The sequence below is a fragment of the Heteronotia binoei genome, chromosome 16 (assembly GCF_032191835.1).
Source record: "Heteronotia binoei isolate CCM8104 ecotype False Entrance Well chromosome 16, APGP_CSIRO_Hbin_v1, whole genome shotgun sequence".
Taxonomy (NCBI): Eukaryota; Metazoa; Chordata; class Lepidosauria; order Squamata; family Gekkonidae; genus Heteronotia; species Heteronotia binoei.
This window is the reverse complement of record NC_083238.1, coordinates 6,833,807-6,858,763: the sequence shown is the minus strand read 5'-3', so window position 1 is coordinate 6,858,763 and position 24,957 is coordinate 6,833,807. Positions and strand designations below refer to the sequence as shown.

The following is a 24,957-nucleotide window of genomic DNA, read 5'->3' as shown; positions in this document are numbered from 1 at the left end:
CAGCTGTCATCAACGCCGTGCATCATGCCTGCTTCTGTGCAAATCTTGAAGAGCTACCCCAAATATTTGAGCACATTATTGCAACATGTAGTCTAATGCAGGACCAAATTCATAGATATTCAAAGAGAAACCAAGAGGTCCCCCCCCCAATTCACAGATTACCTTCATAGACCACACACACGTGAACAGTGGTGCAAGAACCACTTACCTGTGGTGCAGTCCTTTAATTGATTGTATTTATTTATGTATTAAGATATTTTATCTCTCCTTGCCTCTTGGCTCAGAGGCTTACAGAATAGAATTAAAATGTTACAGATTAAAACAAGCTAAAACAAAACCTACCCTTCAGGATGCCTGCAGCTCAAATTAACACTTGCAGAACCTCCTGTAATCATGGGAGTCATGATGGAAAAGACCAGGGTTCTGATTGATACCAGACAGGATTCTCAAAGACAAGGGGAACAGGCAGCATGTGGAAGCATGGTGTCATGGGCACTGGGGACCCTGCAGAAGAAGCTGAGCCTGCACCAGTGCCCCTGCCTCCTGCTAGAGAAGATCCAAGCCCCTTTGCCTCGCCCTCTCGGGTGGCTCGTGTGCGTGACCGCCTTCGTCAGGACTTCAGGGATCGGAGGAGGGTGGCACGCTCACGAGCAAGACGCTCCCTGAGCCCTGAGTTTTGAAAGGATTCTGGCCCTTCTAGGAGTGAGGATGCTTGAGTCTCAGCAGGATCCTGGCTGCCTCTCTGAGCCAGCAATTAGCCCAAATGGGCAACAGACAGCAGAGGGCTATATAGCTGTGGGCTTTGGGAGGAGGCTTTGTGGAAACTAGTCACCTACCTGACGTTCTAGCATCCACTGCGGCTTTTGACTTTGGCTTCTGGACCCCCTGACTTTGGCTTTGACTTCTGGACCCCCTGACTTCGGCTTCTGAACCTCTGACCTGCGATACCTGGACTGTGATTTGGTTTTAGCGCCTTGGACCCTCTTTGCTCACCAGCTACAGACCTTGGACTGCCCCTGGACTTTGCCTGACCTGGCCCCAGCCCGTGACACATGGAGACCAGAGCTGAAACACAGGAACATATGGGATGTGACGGTCCTTCAGATCTGTGGGTCCCAGGCCCAAAAAGACTTTAGATAACCAGCACCTTATATTAAAATAGGAAATACACTGGTCTCCATTGTAGCTGTTTCAAAATAGGTAAGTTGTGTCTCCATCAGCTAGCTTCTGGCTGCCACATTCTGGATCAACTATAATTTCTGGGTTGTCTTCAAAGGGCAGCCCAGCATATAGCATGATAAAGTCATCTAACCACAAGGTTATAAAAGTATGCATCAGTGTGGACAGATCATCTCAGCTGAGTCTAAGAAAGGAAAGCGATGGTGAATCAGATGCAGATGACAGAAAGTGCTCTTGGCCACCGCATCAGCCTGCTTTTCAAATAACATGGATGGATTCACAAGCACCCCCAAGCTCTTAACCTGCTCTGTGAAAACGAGCTCCAAGACAAATGGATAAATTCCCCCTAGAACATCAGCCTTCTTGATGCAACATTGCCTCAGTCTTGAGTGGATTCAGCTTCTGCTTGTTATCCCTTAACCAGCTAACCACAGCCTGGTACAGGGCATGATCAGCTGCATTTATTTCAGTGGAAGAGATCTGAAAAATGTGCATGCATTGAAGAAGCAGTTTAAAAGTTTATCTTTGGGCTTATCTCTCCACTCACTAAAATAAATGTATATGAAACACATGATGTTTCTCTCATAAGTAATGCATTTTGTGTTAAATACTAAGAACATGCACAAGTAATAAGTAAATAGGATTGGTTGTGGGGCTTTGCATACCAGGTAAATGCTTGCTAACCATTTCGTCTAGAACTACTACAATTATTTCCTTAAACCTGGAACCATATGAAATTTAACTCACTTTAATAATAATAATAATAATAAATTTTATTTCTATCCCGCCCTCCCCACCTCAGCAGGCTCAGGGCGGCTAACAACATTTTATAAAAACATACAATAATAATAATAAAACCTTTAAGTTTAACAATATAAAACATCAACAATAAACTTAATAACATTAAAAACCAGTTCAATAAATACAGTTATTCTGCGGTATAGTTCTTCAACCGCGTTGGCGGCTCCTTAATTTCTGATCTTCCTAACAGTCCGGGTGTGCAAATTTGAAAAGGACGGTCTTGCAGGCCCTGCGGAACTGCTCAAGGTTCCGCAGGGCCCGCACCTCCTCGGGGAGTCGGTTCCACAGAGTAGGAGCCGCAATCGAGAATGCCCGTGCTCTGGTGCTCTGATATTTTATCTCCTTCGGCCCGGGGATGGTCATTAGATTTTTCCCGACTGACCTCAGTGCTCTCTGGGGTTCGTATGGGGAAAGACGGTCCCTCAGGTAGGCAGGTCCTCGGCCATATAAGGCTTTAAAGGTAACGACCAACACTTTGTACTGGACTCGGTATATAAACCCAGATCACTTCTCAGATCCCAAATTGTGAACATGTTCACAAAAGGATGCCTGCCAATTTGGTGTGATAAACATAAAAAAAACCAGAACAGCGTGGAACAGAAGCGTTTAAATACCTATTAGAGGGTGGTTGTATTTAGTTATGAAGGATGTTGAAGTGACATCTCTTATAAGTGAGGTTATCCATAACAATCCATGTGTGGAGGCCACTAGAATGCTCTACCACTTAGTAGTCATTCTCTGGGGATCAATCTTTGAGCCAAGACTCAGCTTACTCAGTTTAAAGAGGTTTTGACGTGTATGCAGACTAGCATTTCTGCAAGTGCAAGGATTTCTTTGCAGGTGGAGTTCCTCCTTCACGTAACAGTACAAAAGATCCTCCCTCCATCATGTTCCTGCAGGTCCCAGAAAACAGGTGAGAAAATTGCACTCAGTTGGCAGAAAATCTTGTGCCCACAGAAAAACTGATATGGATCCAAGCCATAGAGGTGGATTCTGAAGTCTTGCTTTGTTGCAGCAAGGGCATTTCTGCCAAGGGGTGATTTTCACCAATTCCTACTGCAGACCACCTCATTGAACTAGTATTATCCTTATAGTACTGGACCCTGGAACAGTATTTTTGGGTGCAGGGAACAGAGCAGGATGTGACACAATTTATTCCATGAGGGGATCATAGTTGTTATCAATAAATGGAACTTACTTGGGGAAAGAAATGCAGATGGGATTTATTTATATAAAGCCACATAATATTGTACATAAATCCGCATTAATTTCTTTCAGTGACAACTTTCTTAAATCCATGTTATCCCATCTGTCTTTAAAATACATGCATACACAAACTATTTCTTTGGGAGAAATTCAAGGTGCCAGGTATCTATCTTTTTTCAAAGAAAAAATTAGATCCTGGTAAATTAGAATGTATTTTCCTATTTGCTGCATCTTCTGCTTTACCAGAAATGCAGATCTAATATGTTCTTTATTCTAATTTCTCCATGTAGTTTTGGAATTTCAAATAATCTGATCATATTCCCTATGCAGTATAGCAGCTAGTTGGTAAGCCACAGGGTTCACCTGTTCCAGGACCAGGAAAGGTCTGATAAAATGAGCATCCAGTTTCTGGGATGGACATTGTCTTTGGTAGTGCCAGGTGAAAAGCCACAACTGGTCCCCAACCTTAAGGTCCTCGCTGGGTCTCCATTTTCAGTCTGCAACTTCTTTGTACACCCACTTTGCCTCCAGTAATTGCTCTCAGAGGACTGTGTGGAGGGCCTGGAGTTAATCTACAAGGTTGTTAGTAGAGGAGGGTGCTGAGGCCGACGTGGGGATTCAGGGGTTGGCCTTACAGTGGCTTTCCTCTTTTCTCAAGGGTCGGGGACAAAGGGTGGCGATTGGAGGTGAACTGTCCTGGAGACACACGCTTGACTGCGGAGTGCCTCAAGGGGCGGTACTCTCCTCGATGTTGTTTAACATCTACATGCGCCCCCTTGCCCAGATTGCCCGAAGGTATGGGTTGGGTATCCAATGACACCCAGCTCTATCTGCTTATGGACGGCCTGCCTGCTGTGCCCCAGAAAGTTTGGACCGGGCGTTACAGGCCGTGGCTAGGTGGCTCAGGCTGAACGGGCTGAAGCTAAATCTGGCGAAGACAGAGGTCCTTTGCTTGGGTCGTTGAGGTCCGGGAAGGGAAATCCCCCTACCAGTTTTTGATGGTGCGCCACTGACAGCGGCACACAAGGTCAAGAGTTTGGGGGTACTATTGGAGCCTTGCCTAACAATGGAGGCTCAAATAGCAGCCACGGCTAAGTCTGCATTTTTTCATCTTAGGCGGGCGAGGCAGTTGGCCCCTTTCCTGGAGCATGACGATCTAGCAACGGTGATTCATGCAATGGTCACCTCGAGGTTGGACTACTGTAATGCCCTCTACATGGGGCTGCCCCTGTGCCGAACCCGGAAGTTGCAGTTAGTGCAGAACACCGCTGCCCGGCTGTTATTAGGGCTCCCAAGATGGGAGCACATCTGGCCAGGGCTCCGGGATCTGCACTGGCTGCCAATAATATACCGTGTCCGGTACAAGGTGCTGGTTATTACCTTTAAAGCCCTATATGGCCTAGGACCTACCTACCTTAGGGACCGTCTCTCCCCACATGTTCCCCAGGGAGTACTGAGTTCGGGTTCTCAAAATCTGCTTGTTATCCCTGGGCCAAAGGAGGCCCGTCTGAAATCCACCAGGGACAGGGCCTTTTCAGTAACGGCTTCTTACTGGTAGAACCAGCTGCCGGAAGAGGTGTGGGCCCTGCGGGACCTTGGCCAGTTCCGCAGGGCCTGTAAGACAGCCCTCTTCCAGCTGGCCTATAACTAACTGGCATTGGAAACTTTATAGAAGGTTGTAGTGTAGTATTCTGACAGATTGCTGTTTTATTATTTTACTGTTTTAATTGTTGTAAATCAAAGTATTTTTTAAAACCAAAATGTTAGATCTTATGTTGTGAGCCGCCCTGAGCTGCTTCGGTAGGAAGGGCGGGATATAAATTGAAATAAACTGAAACTGAGGCCAGAATGACCTGGAGCAGGAATTGAGGGTGGTACATACCCATGGCTGGCCATGAAGAGAGGTTGAGGAATACACTGTGCTGTTACATGCAAATTCAGCCATGAGTAACAAGGCAGACCAATCATCTTCTTGGTGGTTCACATAACACTTCAGGTACTGTTCCAACATGACATTGGTACATTCTGTCTGCCCATCTGATTGGGGGTGGTGAGCTGACAACAGAAGTACTTGGGGTATAAGCACACAGCTTTGCCAGAAGTGAGAAGTGAACTGGACTCTGCAATCTGATTCTAGGTGTTCTGGAAACCCATGACAATATTTTTCCAGTATAGTTGGGCTGTTTTGTAAGCTACAGGGTGGCTAGTAGAAGTGTGTGTGACTAAGATCTTGGGGTACGGGTGGGCCATATGTTAAATATGAACAGCCAGTGTGATGCAGCCACAAAAGGCAAATACCATCTTGGGGAGTATCAACAGAGGCATAACATCCAGATCACAAGATGTCATAGTTCCGCTGTACACTGCATTAGTCAGGCCACACCTGGAGTATTTTGTACAGTTCTGAAAGCCTCACTTGTGGACAGAATGGAGTGGGTGCAGAGGAGAGAATGAGGATGATCAGGGGCCTGGAGACCAAGCCCTATGAGGAAAGGCTGAGGGACTTGGGAATGTTCAATCTGGAGAAGAAGAGATCTAGTGGGCACATGATTGTTCTCTGTAAGTACTTAATTGGCTGTCACTTAGAGGAAGGCAAGGACCTGTTTCTGTTGGCATCAGAGAAGATGACTTATAATAATAGGTTTAAATAAAGGGTGGGAAGTTATTGACTGGATGTTGGGGAAAAAATTTTAGAGTAAGAGTTGTTCAGCAGTGGAATCAGAAACCGAGGGAGGTGGTAAACTCCCCCTCACCGACAATCTATAAGTCTGGATGAACACTTGTCAGGGATGCTGCAGGCTGATCTTGAGCTAGATTTTGTCACATCTGCGTTGAACTAGATGGCTTGTATGAGCCCTTCTGATGCTATGATTCTATGGTCCAGGGTATGAAATGAGCCATCTTAGTGAAGAGGTCCATGGTTATCAATATGCTCATATATCCATTGGATCCAGGTAGATCCATAATGAAGTCCAGGAACATGGTCAGCAGGGGATGCAGTAGCCCTGTTGGCTTGCCTTGTCTACAGACATCACAGAGCTGACATACTGGGCTACATCTGCCTAGATTTGAGACCACCAAGTAAAGGGTCTTGAATCATCTGAAGTGCCCAGCTGGCTTGGTATCAAGAATGAGATGCATGACTTCCACCTGCAGGGGTTCAGGTGGTATATATAGCTGGCCCTGGTGAGTAAGCATCCCACATGGTCCTGCATAGCCTACTAGTGTGTTCTGCTTGGGATCCTGAAGGTTCTGAAGATATTTCTGTGAAAAGGGGTCTTGTTGCTGCTGCTCCTGTATCCTTTCTGTAAGCAAGGCAGTCAGTGGCATGGCAGCAAAGACTTTGGGGGGGCAGGACTGTAGCAAAGGGCTGCTCCCAGCCAGGAAAGTGTTTTATTCTGGTTTCTGGGATACAACATCTATCCACTTGTTCTGGGAGCAGGGGATATAGGTCATGGTGAAATGGAACTTGGAAAAGAAAACAAACCACTGTATTTGTCACTGGTTGCAAATGTTCCAGGTAGCAGTGGTCCAGCCATACCTGCACTGAGTGTTGGGTGCTTTCCAGGTGGTGGCACCATACTTCAAAACTGCTTTTATAGCCAGCAGCTCCCATTCCCAGATTATATAATTCTGGAGTGTCTTGATGTGAGTAGTAAGCACATGGCTGTAGAAATTTGGTGGCTGTTTCCTGCTGGAACAATATAGCTCCAATCAGAGCACTCAAGGCATCAGTTTCTACCATGAAAGGCAAGCTCTAGTTCGGTAGCACAGCAGTAGTTTGGTGGCAAGATGTGTTTTTAACTTGTGGAAGGCCTGTTGGTGGCTGATGACTAATGGAACAGCTCCCAAGGTCATAGCAGCCTCGTCATGGGTACTGCTAAGAAGGCAAAGTCTGGAATGAATTGCCTGTAATAATTGGCAAAGCCTAGAAAAGGCTGGAGGTCTTTCTGATGGTGGGGTGCCTGCCAAGATAGTAACATTTCCACTTTGGACAGATTCATCCTAATTCCTTGCAGAGAGATCCAGTGGCTCAGGAACTTCACTGAGGGTAGGTCAAAGGCACACTTTTTGAGTTTCACATACAGGCTATGTTGTCAAAAATGCTGAAGCATCGTACATACATGTTCAGTGTGCTTGGCTGGGTTCTGGGAGTATACAAGAATATCATCAAGGTGTATGATGATGAACCAGTCCAGTAGCTCCTGGGAGATGCCATTCATAAAATGTTGAAACACAGCTGGAGGATTGCACAAACCAAAGGACATCACCATATATTGGTACCGGCTGTAGCAGGTGCAAAATGCCATCTTCCATTCATCTCCAAGGTGTATACTTATCAAACGGTAGGCACCATGCAAGCCAAACTTGGTGTATATCCTGGCCCCCAGAAGTTGTTCCAGCAGCTCTGGGATTAAAGGCAGGGGTAGCCATCCTGGATCATGATCTTGCTGGGAGTCAGTAATCATTATACACGTGCAGCTCTCTAATTTTCTTCTTCATGAATACAACAGGCTGTGAAGTTGGAGAGGTAAATGGATTTATAAAGCCTTGCTGTGAGTTCTTGGTCAAAAAATCACTGCTTCTAATTCTGGCTCAGAGAGTATAACCAATCAGAGGGCAACGGAAGACTGGGTACTAAATTGATGGCATAGTCATAGGGCCAGTGTGGGGGAAGCCCATCTGTGCCCTTTTTCTCAAAGATGTCCTGGAACTCTGCATACACTCTGAGGTGTTGATGTGGTTGGGAGAGTAGCGGCTCCCAAAATGGTTGACAGGGGAAGGGTCTCTAAAGTGTAGCTCCTGCTCAGCCCATTTGATAACGGAATCATGCATCTCCAGAAAAGACAGTCAAAACTCCATGGGAGTAGTTTGGTCAGTAGTAGCAACTTCAGCGTCTTGAAGAAGAAGAAGAAGAAGAAGAAGAAGAAGAAGAATTGCAGTTTTACACCCTGCCCTTCTCCCTGAATCAGAGACTCAGAGTGGCTTATAGTCTCCTATGTCTTCTCCCCCCACAACAGACACCCTGTGAGGTGGGTGGGGTTGAGAGGGCTCTCCCAGTAGCTGCCCTTTCAAGGACAATCTCTGCCAGAGCTATGGCTGACCCAAGGCCATTCCAGCAGTTGCAAGTGGAGGAGTGGGGAATCAAACCCGGTTCTCCCAGATAAGAGTCTGCGCACTTAACCACTACACCAAACTGGCTCTCCCACTGCACCAAACTGGCTCTCCCACTACGCCAAACTGGCCCTTGGAACACATTGTGTCCATGCCAAAGAGTTTGTAGACACTGGCATTGCACACAGCCAGGTCCTGCAATGACTCATCTTCACTTTCAGCTAGCAGCCGGTGCTGAGCAAAAAAGTGTGCATTCCTACACCTAGCCTGTAAGTCCTGCCTGAATCTTTTCATGTAGCATTACAAGGGTGCTGATGACCCTGGAGAAGTGAGACTATGTGGCTGCCTTTGGTTGCCAGGTTAGAGATGGAGGGCTGGCATGGCACTGCATTCGCTCTCAGCTGCAGTTGCTCTACTGCTGTTGCCTGTGAACTGGCCACACTGGCCCCTCCTCCTCTAAGGAGTTCTTGCTGTTACTGAGCCCTGGCTGGTCTATGACGTGATGGCAGGGAGAAGTTGGCATAAAGGAGGAAATGGTGGTGGTGGTATATCTCACAAGAAGAAACAATACTGAAATGGAAAGTTTCGAATCAAAAGGAGGGAACTTTTGTTATTCAGTCTCATCCCTAGTTGGAATAACTGTATATTCTTTTATTGCACAAGGAATTTTGTAGCTTTGTTTTAGCCCTTTCTATGCTGAATACTGCTGCTGCATCTGTAGGCCACTTATGTGAGGGAAACTGGAATATGAAATTCTTTTCTAGAATCATCACTTGTTTGCATTCATGTCACCATGGTAACAATATTGATCCAATCAGGTATGTGTTTACCCAGAAATTAGTCCAGTTTAAATTCACTGAAACTTATTTCCAGATGAGTTTACAACCTATGATTATTTTTAACTGAGATCAGACTCTGAAGCTGGAAAATAACGGCTAATCTGAGTAATAGTATCGCTATTTTTTTTTTCAGTGAATGCAATCTAATATAAATGGTATTTCTAATATTTTAACAATACCTCTGGTTGCATACTTAGGATGAAATGTATTTTTCTTCCCCTAGTTAATCACAGCTGTCCTGGCAATCAGTTTAAGTGTAATAATAACCGCTGCATCCCGAAGAGATGGCTTTGCGATGGAGCAAATGATTGTGGCAACGGTGAAGATGAATCTAATAAAACTTGTGCAGGTAAAAACTCTTTTTCTTTTCTTTTTTGTTTCTGTGTTGACTCACACCGATTCCCCTTATGCTGCTCTCGTGCTCCTCTTCTCCACGGGGCTTCCGTTGGATTTCACACAAGGTGCCCCAGGGCTGCAACTTGCTTCGCCTCTTTCATGTGGCAAACAGAAACTGGTTTTTAGAGGGTCTTGCTTGCTGCGTGAAAGAGGCAGAGTGAGTTGCAGCCCAGGGGCAGATAGTGTGAAATCCAATGGAAGCCCCACCAAGAAGAGGCGAGTGAGAGCAGTATAAGGCAAGTGGATCTTAGTTTTATATGACTCCCACATTTAGGTCTAGACTGGAAAACTACATAGAGCTATACTGTTACTGATGCTCTGATTACTGCCGTTTTCAAAATGAATTGGGATTTTGCTGCCAGCAGGTTTGGAATATGGATTATATTTTACTTAATCTTTGTGCCCGACTCCACTTTCCAAAGTAATTTGGTCCTTCATCTGTTCATATAATTTGACTTTCAGTGGTCTGTTTGAAAGTCAAAACTTGTACCTTTGAATATTAGTTGGGTCTTGGAATTTAGTAAACTGGGTTGAAAGATGTTATCAAAAATAGATCTTGTTTCATCACGCATAATGCATACATTATTAATGTGAAATGTATACATAATTTATATGTGTGTGTGTGTGTGTGTGTAATATTACCTCTCAAACAGTCTTCTGGTTTTAAACATAGTATTTACGTAGAGTTGATTTTAAGAAAACTAGAAGATCACGCATGCCTTTTTTGCCACATACACTTATGGCAAAGCAGGGCCGCTATGTTTTTTTTTATATTACTATTTTATCAGTTTCTCAGTGATAATATTTCTTAATAACACCGCTAAGATTTTTAGTTCCTAGTCCTGGGATATGAATTTGGGTGGTTCCATTCTGAGGTGAGTAGTGTCACTTGAGTTCACCTCCCTACTTCCCTCTCCCAGCCTCCATTAAAGGGATGCTGCTATGAAGCGGCAAGGAAGAAAGAAGACCTCCCTCCCTCCCTCTCCCCCCTGTTCTGAACATGGAGGGCCAGATGGTAAGGCATAAGTGTCACAAGAATGTAACAAAAAAAGTGCCTGGAGAGTTGGAGGCTGGAGCCTAGCACAAGGGAGCTATCCAGTCTGAAGCACAAGCTGGCTTTGCAACAGATGTTGAACCAGCAGAGGCTGGTGCCCCTGGAGAGTTATGTAGGGAACTGATAGTCCCACCCTTTCTGTAGATGTGTTAAGTCTCCTGTCCTGCCAATCTCTACAAAAAGCTGTGCTTCCCTTTGGAGTGAGACTGCAGCGTAAGAGGCATTGAGCTACCAGGCATGGATCTCTCTGCCTGGTCCGGGCTTCAGCATAGGCCTTCTGTCCTTTCTTCATGGGAATGCTCAGGGGTCGTTTTGTAGAAAAAATAGGTAGTGGAGCTCATTAACATATGCCACCCCTCACCAGCCAAAAGCAACCTGACGCAAGAAAGGAGTGCCCTGGGCAAGCGAGGCCTGCTTGGGCTGGCTAGAGATCCAGCCAGCCCAAGCAGGCCTCACTCGTCTGGGACTCTCCTGGGCCGCCCCTCCCCCCCCAGTCAAAAGGCCAGCAAACCACCCACCACCCAAAACCACATAAGAAGTGGAGAAAGGGTGGGATGGGCTTCTCCGGGGTTTAATGAGGGCTGTTGGGGGTGTGGCAAAGCCCCTAGTGGCCAGCTGCCTGCCTGCTCTTCTAATCCAGGGACTGTTATGCAGCTGCACCTACTATTCAATGGACAAGGTAGGTAGGTGGAGAGGAGGAGGGGGAATCCTCATAAAGGTTCAGGAGCTGCGCTCCTGTGAGCTCCTGCTGGATCTGAGGCCTGGGAATGCTAGAGATATATGAATCCACTTAGGGAGTTCCTGTTGTGCCTATTGTGTGCATAGGAGCCTGCTGTTGGGAAAGAAGCAGAGTGTGTCCCTCTGGAGCTTTCAGGGTGCAGACTCTGGTATAGTTGGGATCCTGGGGACTCCATTCAAAGAGTTTCTCCTTTGTAAAGTCTTTCTCCTATACAGAAATTGTCCCAGAGCAGGTCTTAACACACTTCACCTTGTTCCTTGAATGCTATATTGCCTGAGCTCCTAGTGCTTATCTTATTGCCAGAGTGTGTTCAAGATGCCCTCCATGCTGACACCACATAGCCAAATGAGTTGGACTGCGCAGCACTCAGAACACATTAAGTATGAGGGATTCAGAAACTTGTAGCACTATTGATAACCTCTTTTGATATGTCACTGAACAAATGTGTGCTCAAGTTATACCCTAGAGAAGAGGTTTCTGGATATCATAAATGGCTGTGCATTCCAACAACTGGTGGGGTAATGGATCCTGGATTTGGTTCTGAATGGGACTTGAGACCTGATGCAGAAGAGGACAACCAAGATGACTGAGGGGCTGTATAGCACGTTTCCTCTGAGGAAAGGCTTAAAAGTCTGGAACTTTTTGACTTAGAAAAAAGATGACTAATGGCAAGGGACATGACAGAAATCAATAAAAGCATGCATGAAAAGGAAAATGCTTTCTCCCCTAGAAAATAAGACTTGAAATTAATAGACAATACATTCAAGACAGTCAAATGGAAGTATTTCTTTACTCAACAAGTAATTAAATTTTAGATTTCATTGCTGATGGATGTAACTAGGACTGCTGGTGTACATAGCTTTAAAACACAATTAGATGGATTTCTTACGTATAAGGCCAGTGGCTACTAGCTATGGAGCCTATAGGCTTCAGCTTCTGTGTCCTGCTGGTTGACCTTCCAGAGGAACTGGTTGGTCTCTGTGTGATACAGGCTGTTGGACTAGATGGAATTATATTCTTATTGGTTTTCTTCATGGTAGTAATTGATGCATGTCACATGGGATTGAAAAGTATGTGTTGCATGGTAAATTCCTGTCGCCACATTTGGAAGTATTCCTATGAATAGTGCCCACATGAAAAGGATGATGGGAAAAATAATTTTTTGGGTGAAGTCTTTTCATTAACAGAAATTTTGCATTCATGGAAGGAGTTCTCAGTTGATATAAAGACATCTGCCATCAACCAAGCCACAGAATTAGAATTGGCCATTTATTTGTTTTCAGTGTTTCTTGTTCTTTTTGCTATTCCTGTCACCTGATGTTTTCTGTCATACTATATATTCAGAATAATGTATTTTTAAATTCATACATATGGTACATATTGTACTGAAAGAAAAATGTTGTTCTTACACTTTAACCTTGATAATGATTTGTGGTGGATTGTTAAAATAAGTAACAGATCACTACTTTAGAAGTCTGAAGAAGTCATGCATTTTAGTTGTATGATTCAGGACATGTGTTTAAAAAAAAATATTGTAATACAAACATTCTGAGGATTGGCTTAATGCATCTAGTCTCTGTCCTTTGTGCTATTTATGTGGCTGTGTCTTTCCAGCAAGGACATGTCAAGCTGACCAGTTTGCTTGTAGGAACGGGCGTTGCATTCCAGATTCATGGCTGTGTGATCAGGAGGACGACTGTGGCGACAAATCAGACGAAGTGTCATCTTGTGGTAAGTTAATCCGTGTCTTTATGTGCAGAACTATATTGGAAAATCAGAGACTAACTTTTAAATGTAAGAAGGCTGCTTTTATTTTGAATTCAGTGGGGAAAAGATTAAAGAATTCTGTGCGTGGTTTACTTAAAGGTGTGATGAGATCTGTATATTTTTCATGTGATCTTGTACAGAAAATAACATGCAGCGGTAGCACCATATATAGACTCAACAATAGTTGATGGATCTGTTATGCCATGGCTGGAGTATCTATCAGGTCCAACAGGAGGAGCAGACATTTTGCCTTCATTTTGGTGATGGGACTCTTATATCTTACTATTTTATCCAGACAAAAAAAATCCACTATCAACCCAGTGTTGTAGTTGACATTGGTTAGTGAAGTGCCTCTCCACCAATTTACCAAGATTTAACAAAGTCAGATGCAAAGATCATTGCAGAGAGTTCACTAATGGTGTTATCAAGAGGAGATTTTTTTTCCCTTCCATTTTTTCATTATACTGTCAAGGCTGCAACTTTCATTTAATACTTTCTTCCATCATTCCTGTGGGAAAAAATGAGTTGTTTTGAATATACGTAGCTAGCACTACTTCTATTATTGACTTATTGGGCTTCTGGGAAGCAATAAAAATATGTTAGTAAATATCTTTACTGTTAGTATTGTTTTAAAATCAGTTTTATCAATATATTCCCATTTTTTTTTAAAAAAAAATAAACATTCAGATACCTAAGAAATAATAAAAAGCTCACCAATGAAACTTGGTATATGATGCATGCAAGAATTCAAGAATTAAGCTAATGCATGAAACGTTCTCTGACCCACAGGAGAAGAATTAGGGAGGCATAAGGGAGTAGTAAGAATTGAGAAATAAGGAAGATGCCTCCATCAAATGGCACTTAGGATTCAAGCCTGGGACTACCCGTTGCTTCCATTCTCAGCTTGGATTCAATATATGGGCAGCGGACTACACAGCAGGGCAACAAGTCTGACAGCAGAGGCTCCCTTGGATGTGGGGATGCACCAGGTTTGGCCAAGAACTGAGCTGGACTTGGGGTTTTCCCTCCCTTTTTTAGACACAGGGACTGGGATATCTGGCAGCTTCGGATCTGATCCATTGGTGGGCCCTTGTGCAGGGGGATCCTGGGGTGAGGTGGAAGGAATTCCTTCAGTGGAGGTCCAGGTGCCAGGGGTCCTCTTTTGTGGGCCTTGTGTGGTTGCACTGGCCCTGCGAGGCCCACAGCACCTTGAAGCGGCAGGAGCCTGGGGAAGTGAGGTTGCGTGAGTGTACAGGGGCCTTCTCCCATGAGATGGGCATTTCATGGGGCCCATTTGGCCCTTGCCCCCATTCACTATGGGGCCATGGAAGGGGCAGGGGCACACACAGGGCAAGCAACACATATGTAAGTCTGCTAAGCATGTGGTTCCTGCCATTTCCTCTAACAAGGGTGAAGGGCAACCACCCATGTGAGCTATCCTAGAGTGGCTGGATACATGAGTGGTCCTGCTGAGCCCCAGCTGTGAACTGATGAGTCTTCTCCTGGCCTGGTTGGCTGCTCAGAAAACCTTACTGTGGCCACAAAGGATGTCACTTCACCTCTCCTAGCAGCTGCTAAAACCTACAAAGAAAAAAATAGTTAACAACAGGGCACCAATCCCTTACAAAGTATTGAGCAGTCACATGTAGGTCCTGTAGCGCTGAGACCTCCAACACCCCCACCATTGGATGTTCAGAGCTTTATACATACTGTAGCCACTGTGGAGCCCACCCCTATCCAGAGAATACCAGTCGGAAGGCAGAGGAAAGCTATCAAGACACTTCTCTGAATGTCTTCTTTGCCCCAGTAGGTTGCCATGACTTCCATGCATGGGCACACACACATGCAGACACGTGTGTGCATACATGCACAATGCAGGAAAGGAAAGGAAGAAGGGAGGGAGAGAGGGAGAGAGACAAAGAGAGAGACAGAGAGAAAGAGAGAAAGAAAGAAAGAAGAGAAAGAAAGAAAAGAAAGAAAGACAAGAAAGGAAAGAAAGAAAGAAAGAAAGAGAAAGAAAGAGAGAGAGAGAAAGAGAGAGAGAGAAAGAGAAAGAAAGAAAGAGAGAGAGAGAGAAAGAGAGAAAGAAAGAGAGAGAGAGAAAGAGAGAGAGAGAGAAAGAAAGAATGAAAGATAGAAAGGGAAAGAGGTTGAAAAAGATGGAGAGGGGAGAGAGAAGAAGAAAGAAAGAAAGAAAGAAAGAAAGAAAGAAAGAAAGAAAGAAAGAAAGAAAGAAAGAAAGAGAGAAAGAGAGAAAGAAAGAAAGAGAGAAAGAAAGAAAGAGAGAAAGAAAGAAAGAGAGAAAGAGAGAAAGAAAGAGAGAGAGAGAAAGAGAGAGAGAGAGAGAAAGAAAGAGAGAGAGAAAGAAAGAAAGAGAGAGAGAGAGAAAGAAAGAATGAAAGATAGAAAGGGAAAGAGGTTGAAAAAGATGGAGAGAGGAGAGAGAAAGAAAGAAAGGAAGAAAGGAAGGAAGAAAGAAAGAAAGAAAGAAAGAAAGAAAGAAAGAAAGAAAGAAAGAAAGAAAGAAAGAAAGAAAGAAAGAAAGAAAGACCCAACATTGAAATTTGTAACTGTGCTTGAACAGTGTGTCCCCCTCACTGCCCTGCAGCACCAAGTAGTACTGAATGCTACCACCAGGCATAGGTCAATGTCAGCACAGGATCCCACCTGATCCTCCATCCTTTCTGGCTCTGGTTAGTTTTAGATTGCCAGGCCCTGATACTGATGCTGTCCATCCCAAAAAAGTAAACATCCTGCATCTGCAGAGCCCTGTCTGACCTGTCCCTACAAGAGCCCACTACTAACTCACTCACCCAAAGACCACCCAAACGGCCAACAGAGCTGCGGTGTGAAAAAGCCTAACCTTATAATCAGTAGCACACATTGCCGCTTCATGTTGTATGCAACCCCTGCAAGACCATGGGGGGAAACAGGCTGCCACTGAAGTGGACTAGTTGGGGTTTCAGGGCCTGAGGTGGCCAGGCATTATAAAAGGGAAAGCTCTGGTGACACAGGTGAAGGCCAACTTTCGGCTCATCAGAAGCAAGTGGCCTGGTGTGTAGATTGTGTGGTCGGCTATGCTGCCATGCTGGGTGTGGTGCAGTGCTGGAGATCCAAGATATTTGGACCAGGCTCACCTGAAGGTGAACAGGGAGCTAAGAAAGGCAATGGCAGGTGGTTTGGGTTACTATTTGCCCCACCCAGGCCAATCTGGCCAACCTGTACAGGAGTGACGGGGTACAGTTTTCTGACAAGGACATATTCCTGGAGGATTTGTGGCTTCTGTTTTCATTAATTTCATTGTACTTTGAAGTGTGTAACTTTGCTTAGAATTACAGTGTAAATGTGTGAAATTTGACAGAGAACATCTATAGAGATAATATTTACTATGGAAGAATATGAACTTTTGCTTTGCCCTTTTCTATAGCATACCCCTGAAAACAAGTCAATCACCACTCAAACGATAAAGTGGGCTTTCTAACATGCATGTTCTGATCACCTTTTGTTTACAAAATACGGGGGGGGGGGGGGCAGTGTTTAAATAGTAAAACCTTTTAGAGCCTGGTCTTAAGTAAATGTACTCAGCATGCATTCTAGTGTACAATAAGATTTCCTGATAAATACACTTGGGGAATAAAGTAGAAGAAAGATGTTGTTGTTTTTTAAAGCAGCTGCAAGTTTCTATTTAACATAAGTTGTTTCCACATTCAGATTTCCCCCTGGGTAGCACACAATATGGTCCTGCTTTATTAGGAAGCTTCCGCATGATGTTGAACTCTTCCCAAGTATGTCTTATGGGGTTTCTGGGTCTCCTTGGCTCTGGCTTCAAAGAGAAGTGGCATTCTGACTGCAGGCAGAGCCTCCATGTGAAACCTATGTGTACAACCAATGCTGGGGGGGGGGGGGGCAGAGCTTAAAGTCTCCCTTAAAGTGGCGATGTTCAGCCCCTGTGCCCTTTCCCCTTTAACAAGGATTTTTTCTAACAAAAGAGCTGCAACTCAGCTTTTGTGGGGGATGGGTATTGCTAGGATTCTCATCCAGTCAGTGCTTCTGCTCTGTGACGAACAGGGGAGAAGAAAAGGGGCAGTGCCTGCAGCGAGCAGCACAGGAATGGGGTATGTAGACAGTGCCCAAATACCTCCATCCCACTCACTGCTGTTTCCATGTAGGAGGTGCCTTTTCTAGCCCCTGTATGAATACAGCCATAGACTTACTTAACCAGCAAAGACAATTTTCACTCTCTTTGAAAGCCAACAACCAAAATAGAGTTATTAAAAATACTAGTGTTATTTTTTCAATTAGATTGCATTAGTACTTCCTGCCTATCATCTTACCTTCATTTATTTTCTGTCCTTTTATCGTCTGTCCTTCCCTTTCTTTGTAGTTTTAGTGATATCTATGCTTGCTATTCCATTATGACCTTAACACAGAGTTTAGTAGCAAAAATATAGGAATTCACACAGTAACCCTGTACCTTAGGCAATGTTATTGTTCCCATGTTGCAGACGGGAGGCTGAGACCAAGAGATTTGATGTGCCGTGTGAATTCATAACCTGTCTGGTCTAAGATAAGGTTTAGCCTCACTGGAGTCATCTTGCTCTTTATATTATGCTATATTTAACTCATTTTATTGTATGTTTTAATTTTTTTAAATTGTCATATTTGCATATATTTACGCCCTGCCCTGAGCCCTGATTGCAGGAGAGGGTGGGATAAAACCAGAATTAAATATTAAAAAAGAAAGTTTTGAAGACCCACACCATACCTCCTTTTCATATCACTGCTGTACATTGGCTCTGTAAAATATGTCTGCTTCATTATAGAAACAGGAGAAATCTTTGCCTGTGGTATTGCTCAAAAATAGGGATTTATTGCTTGAAATCTGGATTTCTGCCATATATTGACAGCCGTTCTATTAACACATTTTTGCATAGATCTAACATCCATTTACAAAATGTGGGACCTTTGACAAGACATCCTTAGTATCTTGATTAAAAAATGTGATGACATGAACAGTAGGGTCATGAGTTAATTTTGCTTACCAGAAACACATTAGAAAATTGCATGAGTTTTTCAATAGAACCATGACCTTCATGGTGTTTCAATAATAATTGATGCTGAGCACTTGTTTACTAAGCATCTTCTGTTTCAATTAAAGCTATATTACCAATGGGGAGTACGAGGCATAGATCCCACACCTTGGTAGCCATTTTTTCCAAATAGTCAGATTTTGCAATCCTGTTTTGGTTCTGAGCTATCTGCAGGACAACAATGAAGTTATCATTTCTCTCTGGTCCAATATTATATATCATAATAATATCATATCATTTTTGTAGCAAAGACTGCAGAAGATTTTCCTTCGAATTCTGCAAAATAAATTATAATGACTTTGAAAATGGAGTATAAGATTTGAGAGTTAAATTATTATCATTTTAAGGTTACACTGAATTATTATGAAGGTTATGTTGAATTATTTTGAAAATTACACTGAATTGTTTTTTTAAAAACCATATATTGGCTTAAACTAGGGATAGGCAACCAGCAGCACGTGCACCAGACAGAAGCACACCAAAACCGTTTCCTTAGCATTCAGACCTGGTGTCTAAAATTCACTTATCCTTGACTGACGGTTCCTTTAGGCAGGAACCATTGCAACAGGGAGGATACCTGATGCAGCACAGTTGGGCCTTGGGAGGAGCTAGAGTTCTCACAAGTGGCTTGGGACTAGGCTTCCCAATCCCCAGATCCCAGAGGGGGATCCCCCGGTTTTACAGGCTTCCCCCCTCCCCCAGCCAGCTGGCCAGTGGGGGAAGCCCCGCCCCCACAACCATCATGTACCTCCATGAACAATTCCCATAGGGAATGATGGGGAATTGATCTGCGGGTACCGGGGGCTCTGGGGGGGCTGTTTTTTGAGATAGAGGCACCAAATTTTCAGTATAGCATCTAGTGCCTCTCCCCAAAATACCTCCCAAGTTTCAAAAAGATTGGACCAGGGGGTCCAATTCTAGGAACCCCAAAAGAAGGTGCCCCTATCCTTCATTATTTCCTATGGAAGGAAGGCACTTAAAAAGATGTGTAGTCCCTTTAAATGTGATGGCCAGAACTCTCTTGAAGTTCAATTATGCTTGTCACACCCTTGCTTTTAGCTCCACCCACAATATCTCCTGGCTCCACCCCCAAAGTCTCCTGGCTCCACCCCCAAAGTCCCCAGATATTTCTTGAATTGGACTTGGCAACCCTACTTGGGACCCCCACTAAGCATGCATGACTTGATCCACGTTGCATGAAAAGGCAGGTCTGGTGCATAGGAGTAGGCCAGGTAGGTGACCCTTAAGGCACCACCTGGCCTACAAGGGTGATTCTGGGCACCCCCTCCCCCTACCCCACTGCTCTCGGCTCCTGGGGTCTGTGTAGACCCAGGAAGCCAAGAGTGGTGGGGCAGCACATCGGCGTGTACTCTCCTCTGAGTCTGCCTTCCCTTGCAGTGGGGCAAAGAGATGTGGTGGCACGTGTGCTCCTCTGAGCCTACCTTTAGCAGGCTCTGAGGAGCGCACAGGCCACCACCCTGCCCTGCTCCTGGCTTCCTGGGGTTGGAGGAGAGCACATGCTGGTGTGCCGCACCACTCTCTTCAGAGACCCGGGAAGCTGAGGGCAGCGGGTGGGGCAACCCAGTGGCATGTGTACTCCTCAGAAACGAAATTACGGCCAACTGACCCTTATATTTGCTCTCCAGCTTCCTTAGGTCTTTATGCTTTCTGTGGCAAAATGCCCAATTATCTATCAGATCTAACCACTCCAAGTCATCGCAGGGCATTTATGTTGGCTAGACTAAACGCGTTTCCCTCCAAAGTTTTAGAAGGGAGATATCAGCGAGTCCCTTTAGCCAACAGACTTTGCTCCTGTGGAGCAAATACCCCTGACTCAATCCAGCATATATTGCTTGATTGTTCTTTATACCATAACCTCCGTAAAGATTTATTTGGCAAGCTTTCTTTTTCTCCAGATTTGTCTATTCTGCCACCCTGTTATTATTTATTGAGTGATACTGAGGGGGTGGTTAGTGAGGCTGTGGCAAAATTTCTGGCTGACATCCTTAGATTTAATTCTGACCATGTTTGAATGCATCTGTAAGCTCGGTTTTATTTTGATTTTATCTCCAATGTTTAAATTTTTATATTCTGTGTATTTTTATCTGATTCTATTATGCCATTAAAGGTTTGGTATGGTATGGTATGGTATGGTATGGTATGGTATGGTATGGTATGGTATGGTGTACTCCTCAGAACCCACATTCGGTGGGCTTGAAGGAGCACACAGGCCCCCACCCCACCCCACTCTCAGCATCCCCAGCCTGCACAGAGACTGAGAGCGGGATGGCACATGGGTGTGTAATCTCTTCTGACCCCACTTTCCCTTGCAAGGGAAGGTAGGCTCAGAGGAGAGCACGCCCCACCTTACTGCTTCCTCCTTCCTTCCTTCCTTCCTTCCTTCCTTCCTTCCTTCCTTCCTTCCTTCCTTCCTTCCTTCCTTCCTTCCTTCCTTCCTTCCTTCCTTCCTTCCTTTCTGTCTTGCAGCTCTCAATCCGACGTGCATGTCCTACGGCTCAGTCATCTGAAGTTTATTCTGTTATGTTATTTCATGTTAAGTGAGTTTGGTCACCCCTGCTATAAATATGAAGAAGGGTTTGCTGTTCCCTATTATCTTTATAGCATACTGTGCCCTGGACAATAATTAGGAAATATTCTTGTGTCTATCTTGTCGCAAAGTGGGCTGGCATCAGCTGGCAGGCCTTAGCTCCCTCCTAAGATTCTGACCTGAAGAGGCCGTCCCACTCCACTGACTCAGGGTGTTGCTGCCATCACTGCCCCTGTCTTGGGTTCTGGTTAGGTGGGACAGCCTCCTAACCTCCAGCCTCATGGCTTCCGAGGGATCTTTGGGGCTCCCCCGGAGAGTTGGCAACTGGACATTGTACCACTTTTCTCCTCCCTATGATTTTCTAACCCACTCCTAGCATTTCCAAGCTGTTGGGGGAACTATGTGGTACAGAGGAACTTCACTCCTTCAACAATCAAAGGATTTATTTAAAACTCACCACTATATACAGGCATATCTGGCAAGCTACAACTGACTAGCTTCCCGCCCCAAAACTCAATAATATAGACAGCAGTTCTCACCCAGGAACCTGCTCTCCCTCCTGCAACATTCGGGGCAGATCTTCTCTAATCTTGATGGATTCCCTGTCCTCTCGAGGGAGTTGCCCTCAGATTACTGGTTGAAGACAAAAGAGGAGGGGGAAATGAGGAGAAGATTCGGTCAAGGCCTACCTAGAGTTTGATAGACTCCTTCCATCTAGCTCGCAAAAAGTTAAACGCTCACACACAAGATGGCATTTCTACCTGGCATTTCTCCCCAGGCAACATGAGGCCCTCAAAGAACACCTTTGATATCATTAAGTTGAATTTCAGTAATCATATGCAGAAGAGGCCACTTGTACAGTTTTACATGCATTTATACTTTTTGTAAAGTAACACAGTGCTGCAACTGGTAGATTCGCTAGCTGTTCTTGTGATTCCATAAAACTTTTAAAGTAGGACAACTTTCTTGCATTTAATTCATTTTTTTTTCTCATGCAATATTTAAGAATGAAGAGTAAAATAGTTGTCTTTCACATGCACAAGGGCATCTTTAGATCCAGCTAATGATGTACTGTTCCATAAATATATGACTATGATCCTCCTCATGATTCCTTTTTTCTTTCATACCAATTTATCAAGGCTTCCTCCTAGTATATGTTGGTCCCAGTGCAATAATCCGCTGTGTTGGCCTCTGTACAAAAGCCCTATGGTGCACCCCAAGATTTGGTCCTTCCAGGTCAAAGTGTGATTCTGACATCACTCTTGCAATCCTTCATCCATACCCCCCACCCCATCTTTCAGGTTCCAAGATGGCAGCCTGCAGAACAGACAAGGAAGCTATAGAAGTAGCGAATATTTGTAGGTGGAGTGACTATTGACCCTTTACCCTCATATTAGCTTCATAATCTTTGATCCAGTCTCTCCATTGTTCTCCTGAGAATGGGCTCTTAACATGATAATTTGAAAGTGATAGATGATGTTCTAAAATTGATAGATTTGAAAATCTCTTTTTAGCTAGTATGCATAACTGTTTCTTATGCAATAATTAATTTCCCACCTTTTTGTTTTGTTTTCTTTGAAATAAATTGTTCCTTTGATCTTTCTTATTGAGTTATAACTGATTAATTGTTGGGCCTTTTCTGACCTATTATTTTTTCTGTCATAGTTAGAAAAATCATGCTTTTGTAACTGGATCTGAAGATCTGCCCAAGAGGCAGTGGTAATGTCTTAGGACAGTTCATACTTACAATATTGCCCTGATGTTTACTTAAAATTATTTTTAAGGTGTAACTTAGAAATTTGCTTTAGAAGACTGAAAGCTAGTGTTCAAACACCAGAACCAACTGTACTCAAAACAATGTTTTGGCTGACAAAACACTCTTATTTCTTTTTTTAAAATATATTTTTGTATTGTCAGTGTTTTTGGTATTCTTAGTGTTTCAACTGCTATAATGGCTAATATTCTGTTTCTGTGCATGTATGATGGAATAGTCATGCTAGTATACAAATTCTGACATTAGATATCGGACTTTCCCCCCTCCTTGCAGAATTTCCAACTTGCGACCTGTTGACTCATTTTGTATGCAAAAATGGGAGATGTATTAGTAGCAAGTGGTACTGTGATTCAGGTAAGAACCAGCTGTTCACATGATAGTATACAGCAGGGTTTCCCAAACTTTTCTTTCCTGTGGCCCGGTTATGTTTACACTTCTCCTTCGTGGCCCACTAAAATTTGGGGGTGGAGCCGGGAGACAGGAATTATGTCATTTCTTGCAGTGTCACTTCCAGGTCAAGGACCAAGTGATGTCACTTCCAGGGCACACAACGATAACTCCACCTTTTCCTGTGATGTCAGTTCCAGGGCACTCCCCCAAACCTGCCTCTTCTTCTGAAGTAACTTTGTTTTAAGAAAAATCTCTCTAAAACTCATGCTGAACCAAAATGGGGGTGGAAAGCGGGTGTTCTGCAACTTTTTCATACATTCCCAGGGTCCTCTCTTTCCACCCCTATACCTGCATGCACCTATCTGTTTGTGTGTTCGTCTCCAGCTTGCAAGCACTCCTAATGCCCATGTTCAATTGCCTGCACAACTTACACACACCTTCCTCAATAGCACTGGCCAATGTAGGGAGTTGGAAGTGCTGTTGCCATTGCCATCAGGAATGCCAGCACTGTGTACCACCCACACTGGGCCCTGGCAGCTGCTCTACCTCAAAATATGCTGACACATTTAGTAGGCCCTTCCTTCAGCTGCTACTACTGGAATCCCACCTCAAACTACAACCAAGCTTGCTTGGTTTCAAGAAAATCTTTGGACAGCTATCTTTCATACTTTTTCTTGGCTGAAACACTGGGAAATTGCTGTGAAAAGTAGCAGTTAATTGTACTGCAATTAATGAATTAATTTCAAGTTATATGAAGTTCATACAAGCTTTTCTGCAGTTATCCCAAAAAGGATATTTATGAGGGGCTTGCAGCTTTTTTTACTGGCTTTGTTTCCCTTGCCTTTAAAAGCAACCTGTTGTGCAGATATTTAGCCAGTGAACTTCTTTTATCCTTTTTAATATCTACAGGAGGAGTTTAATGTTATTGTCAGGCAGCTGTTAAAAGCAGGACCAGTAAAATGGTGCCAAGTTTATAGTACCATCACTTCCAGTGCTGTTGAGATATACAGCAGTAATCTCCAATAATCTCTTTCTGCCCCACACCTCTCACTCTCACTCATTCACACAGAAATCTCATAGAAAGTCCAGCTGGCTACAACTGGGGGTGCCAGCTTTTCACTGGCAGAGCGCCTATGTCTGCAACAACAGTATGATGAATAAAAGTTTCATACAGTAAAAACTGAAGGAAAGAAAGGGAAAGAAAAAGGATAAAATGGAAGGAAAGGAAAGGAAAAGAAAAGAAAGACATGGAAAGAAAGAACATAAGAGAAGCCATGTTGGATCAGGCCAGTGGACCATCCAGTCTAAAATTCTCTCATACAATGTCAAAAAAAAATACCAGAATGTCCACTAGTGGGGGCACTAGAAGCCCTCCCACTGTTGCTTTCCCCCCCAGCACCAAGAATACAGACAGAGCATTACTTGCAGGGAAAGAAAGAAAGAAGGGGGGGACAAAGAAAAAAAAGCCTTACTCATGATCAGATGACCCCAGCCAGCAACAATTCTGCCTAGGGGTCATTTGGTAAAAGAAATAGCAACTGGAATGCCCACTCTCCACCCCTCCCGGGAATGCCCATGGCCCTTCTTTGCCGTCCAGGCCTCCTGGGGCAATCTCCCAAAAGAACATACTGCAAGGCACATGAAAACTCGTATCCTGAAGAACACTTCATGGGTCTAAAGTGCCAGTGGACTCCAGCTTTTCTCTCAAGCACTGGGAGTGGGGGGGAGAAGGAAGGAGAGGTAGCCCAGCTCCTTTCTGCACAACACAGAGATGTGGGAAGGAAGGAAGCCAAACAGAGCTCAGGCTTTGCAGACTGTGTCAGTCTTCAAAGCTAGCTTTTCTCTGCACAACACAGAGACAGGGGAAGGAAGGAAGCCAAATGGAGCTCAGGCTTTGCAACCTGTGCCAGTCTTCAATGCTAGCTTTTCTCTGCACAACAGAGAGATGGGGGAAGGAAGGAAGCTGGGCAAAGGTCATGCTTTGCTGGGGCGGGGCTAGCTTTGGCTTTTCTTGTGAGGCTTCCATGGCCCGGTACTGGGTCACAACCCTGCAAATGGA

At 44.3% G+C, this 24,957-nt stretch overlaps 1 protein-coding gene across 1 annotated transcript in view; it reads left to right on the top strand.

Moving 5' to 3' along the window:
- LRP1B (LDL receptor related protein 1B) overlaps window positions 1-24,957 on the top strand; it is a 1,229,602-nt gene that overhangs the window by 688,505 nt on the left and 516,140 nt on the right. Inside the window, exons 17-19 of the mRNA XM_060257450.1 lie at window positions 9,364-9,489; window positions 12,944-13,060; window positions 22,782-22,862. Of these exons, the coding sequence (XP_060113433.1) occupies window positions 9,364-9,489; window positions 12,944-13,060; window positions 22,782-22,862 (324 nt within the window). The remainder of the gene's footprint in view (window positions 1-9,363; window positions 9,490-12,943; window positions 13,061-22,781; window positions 22,863-24,957) is intronic.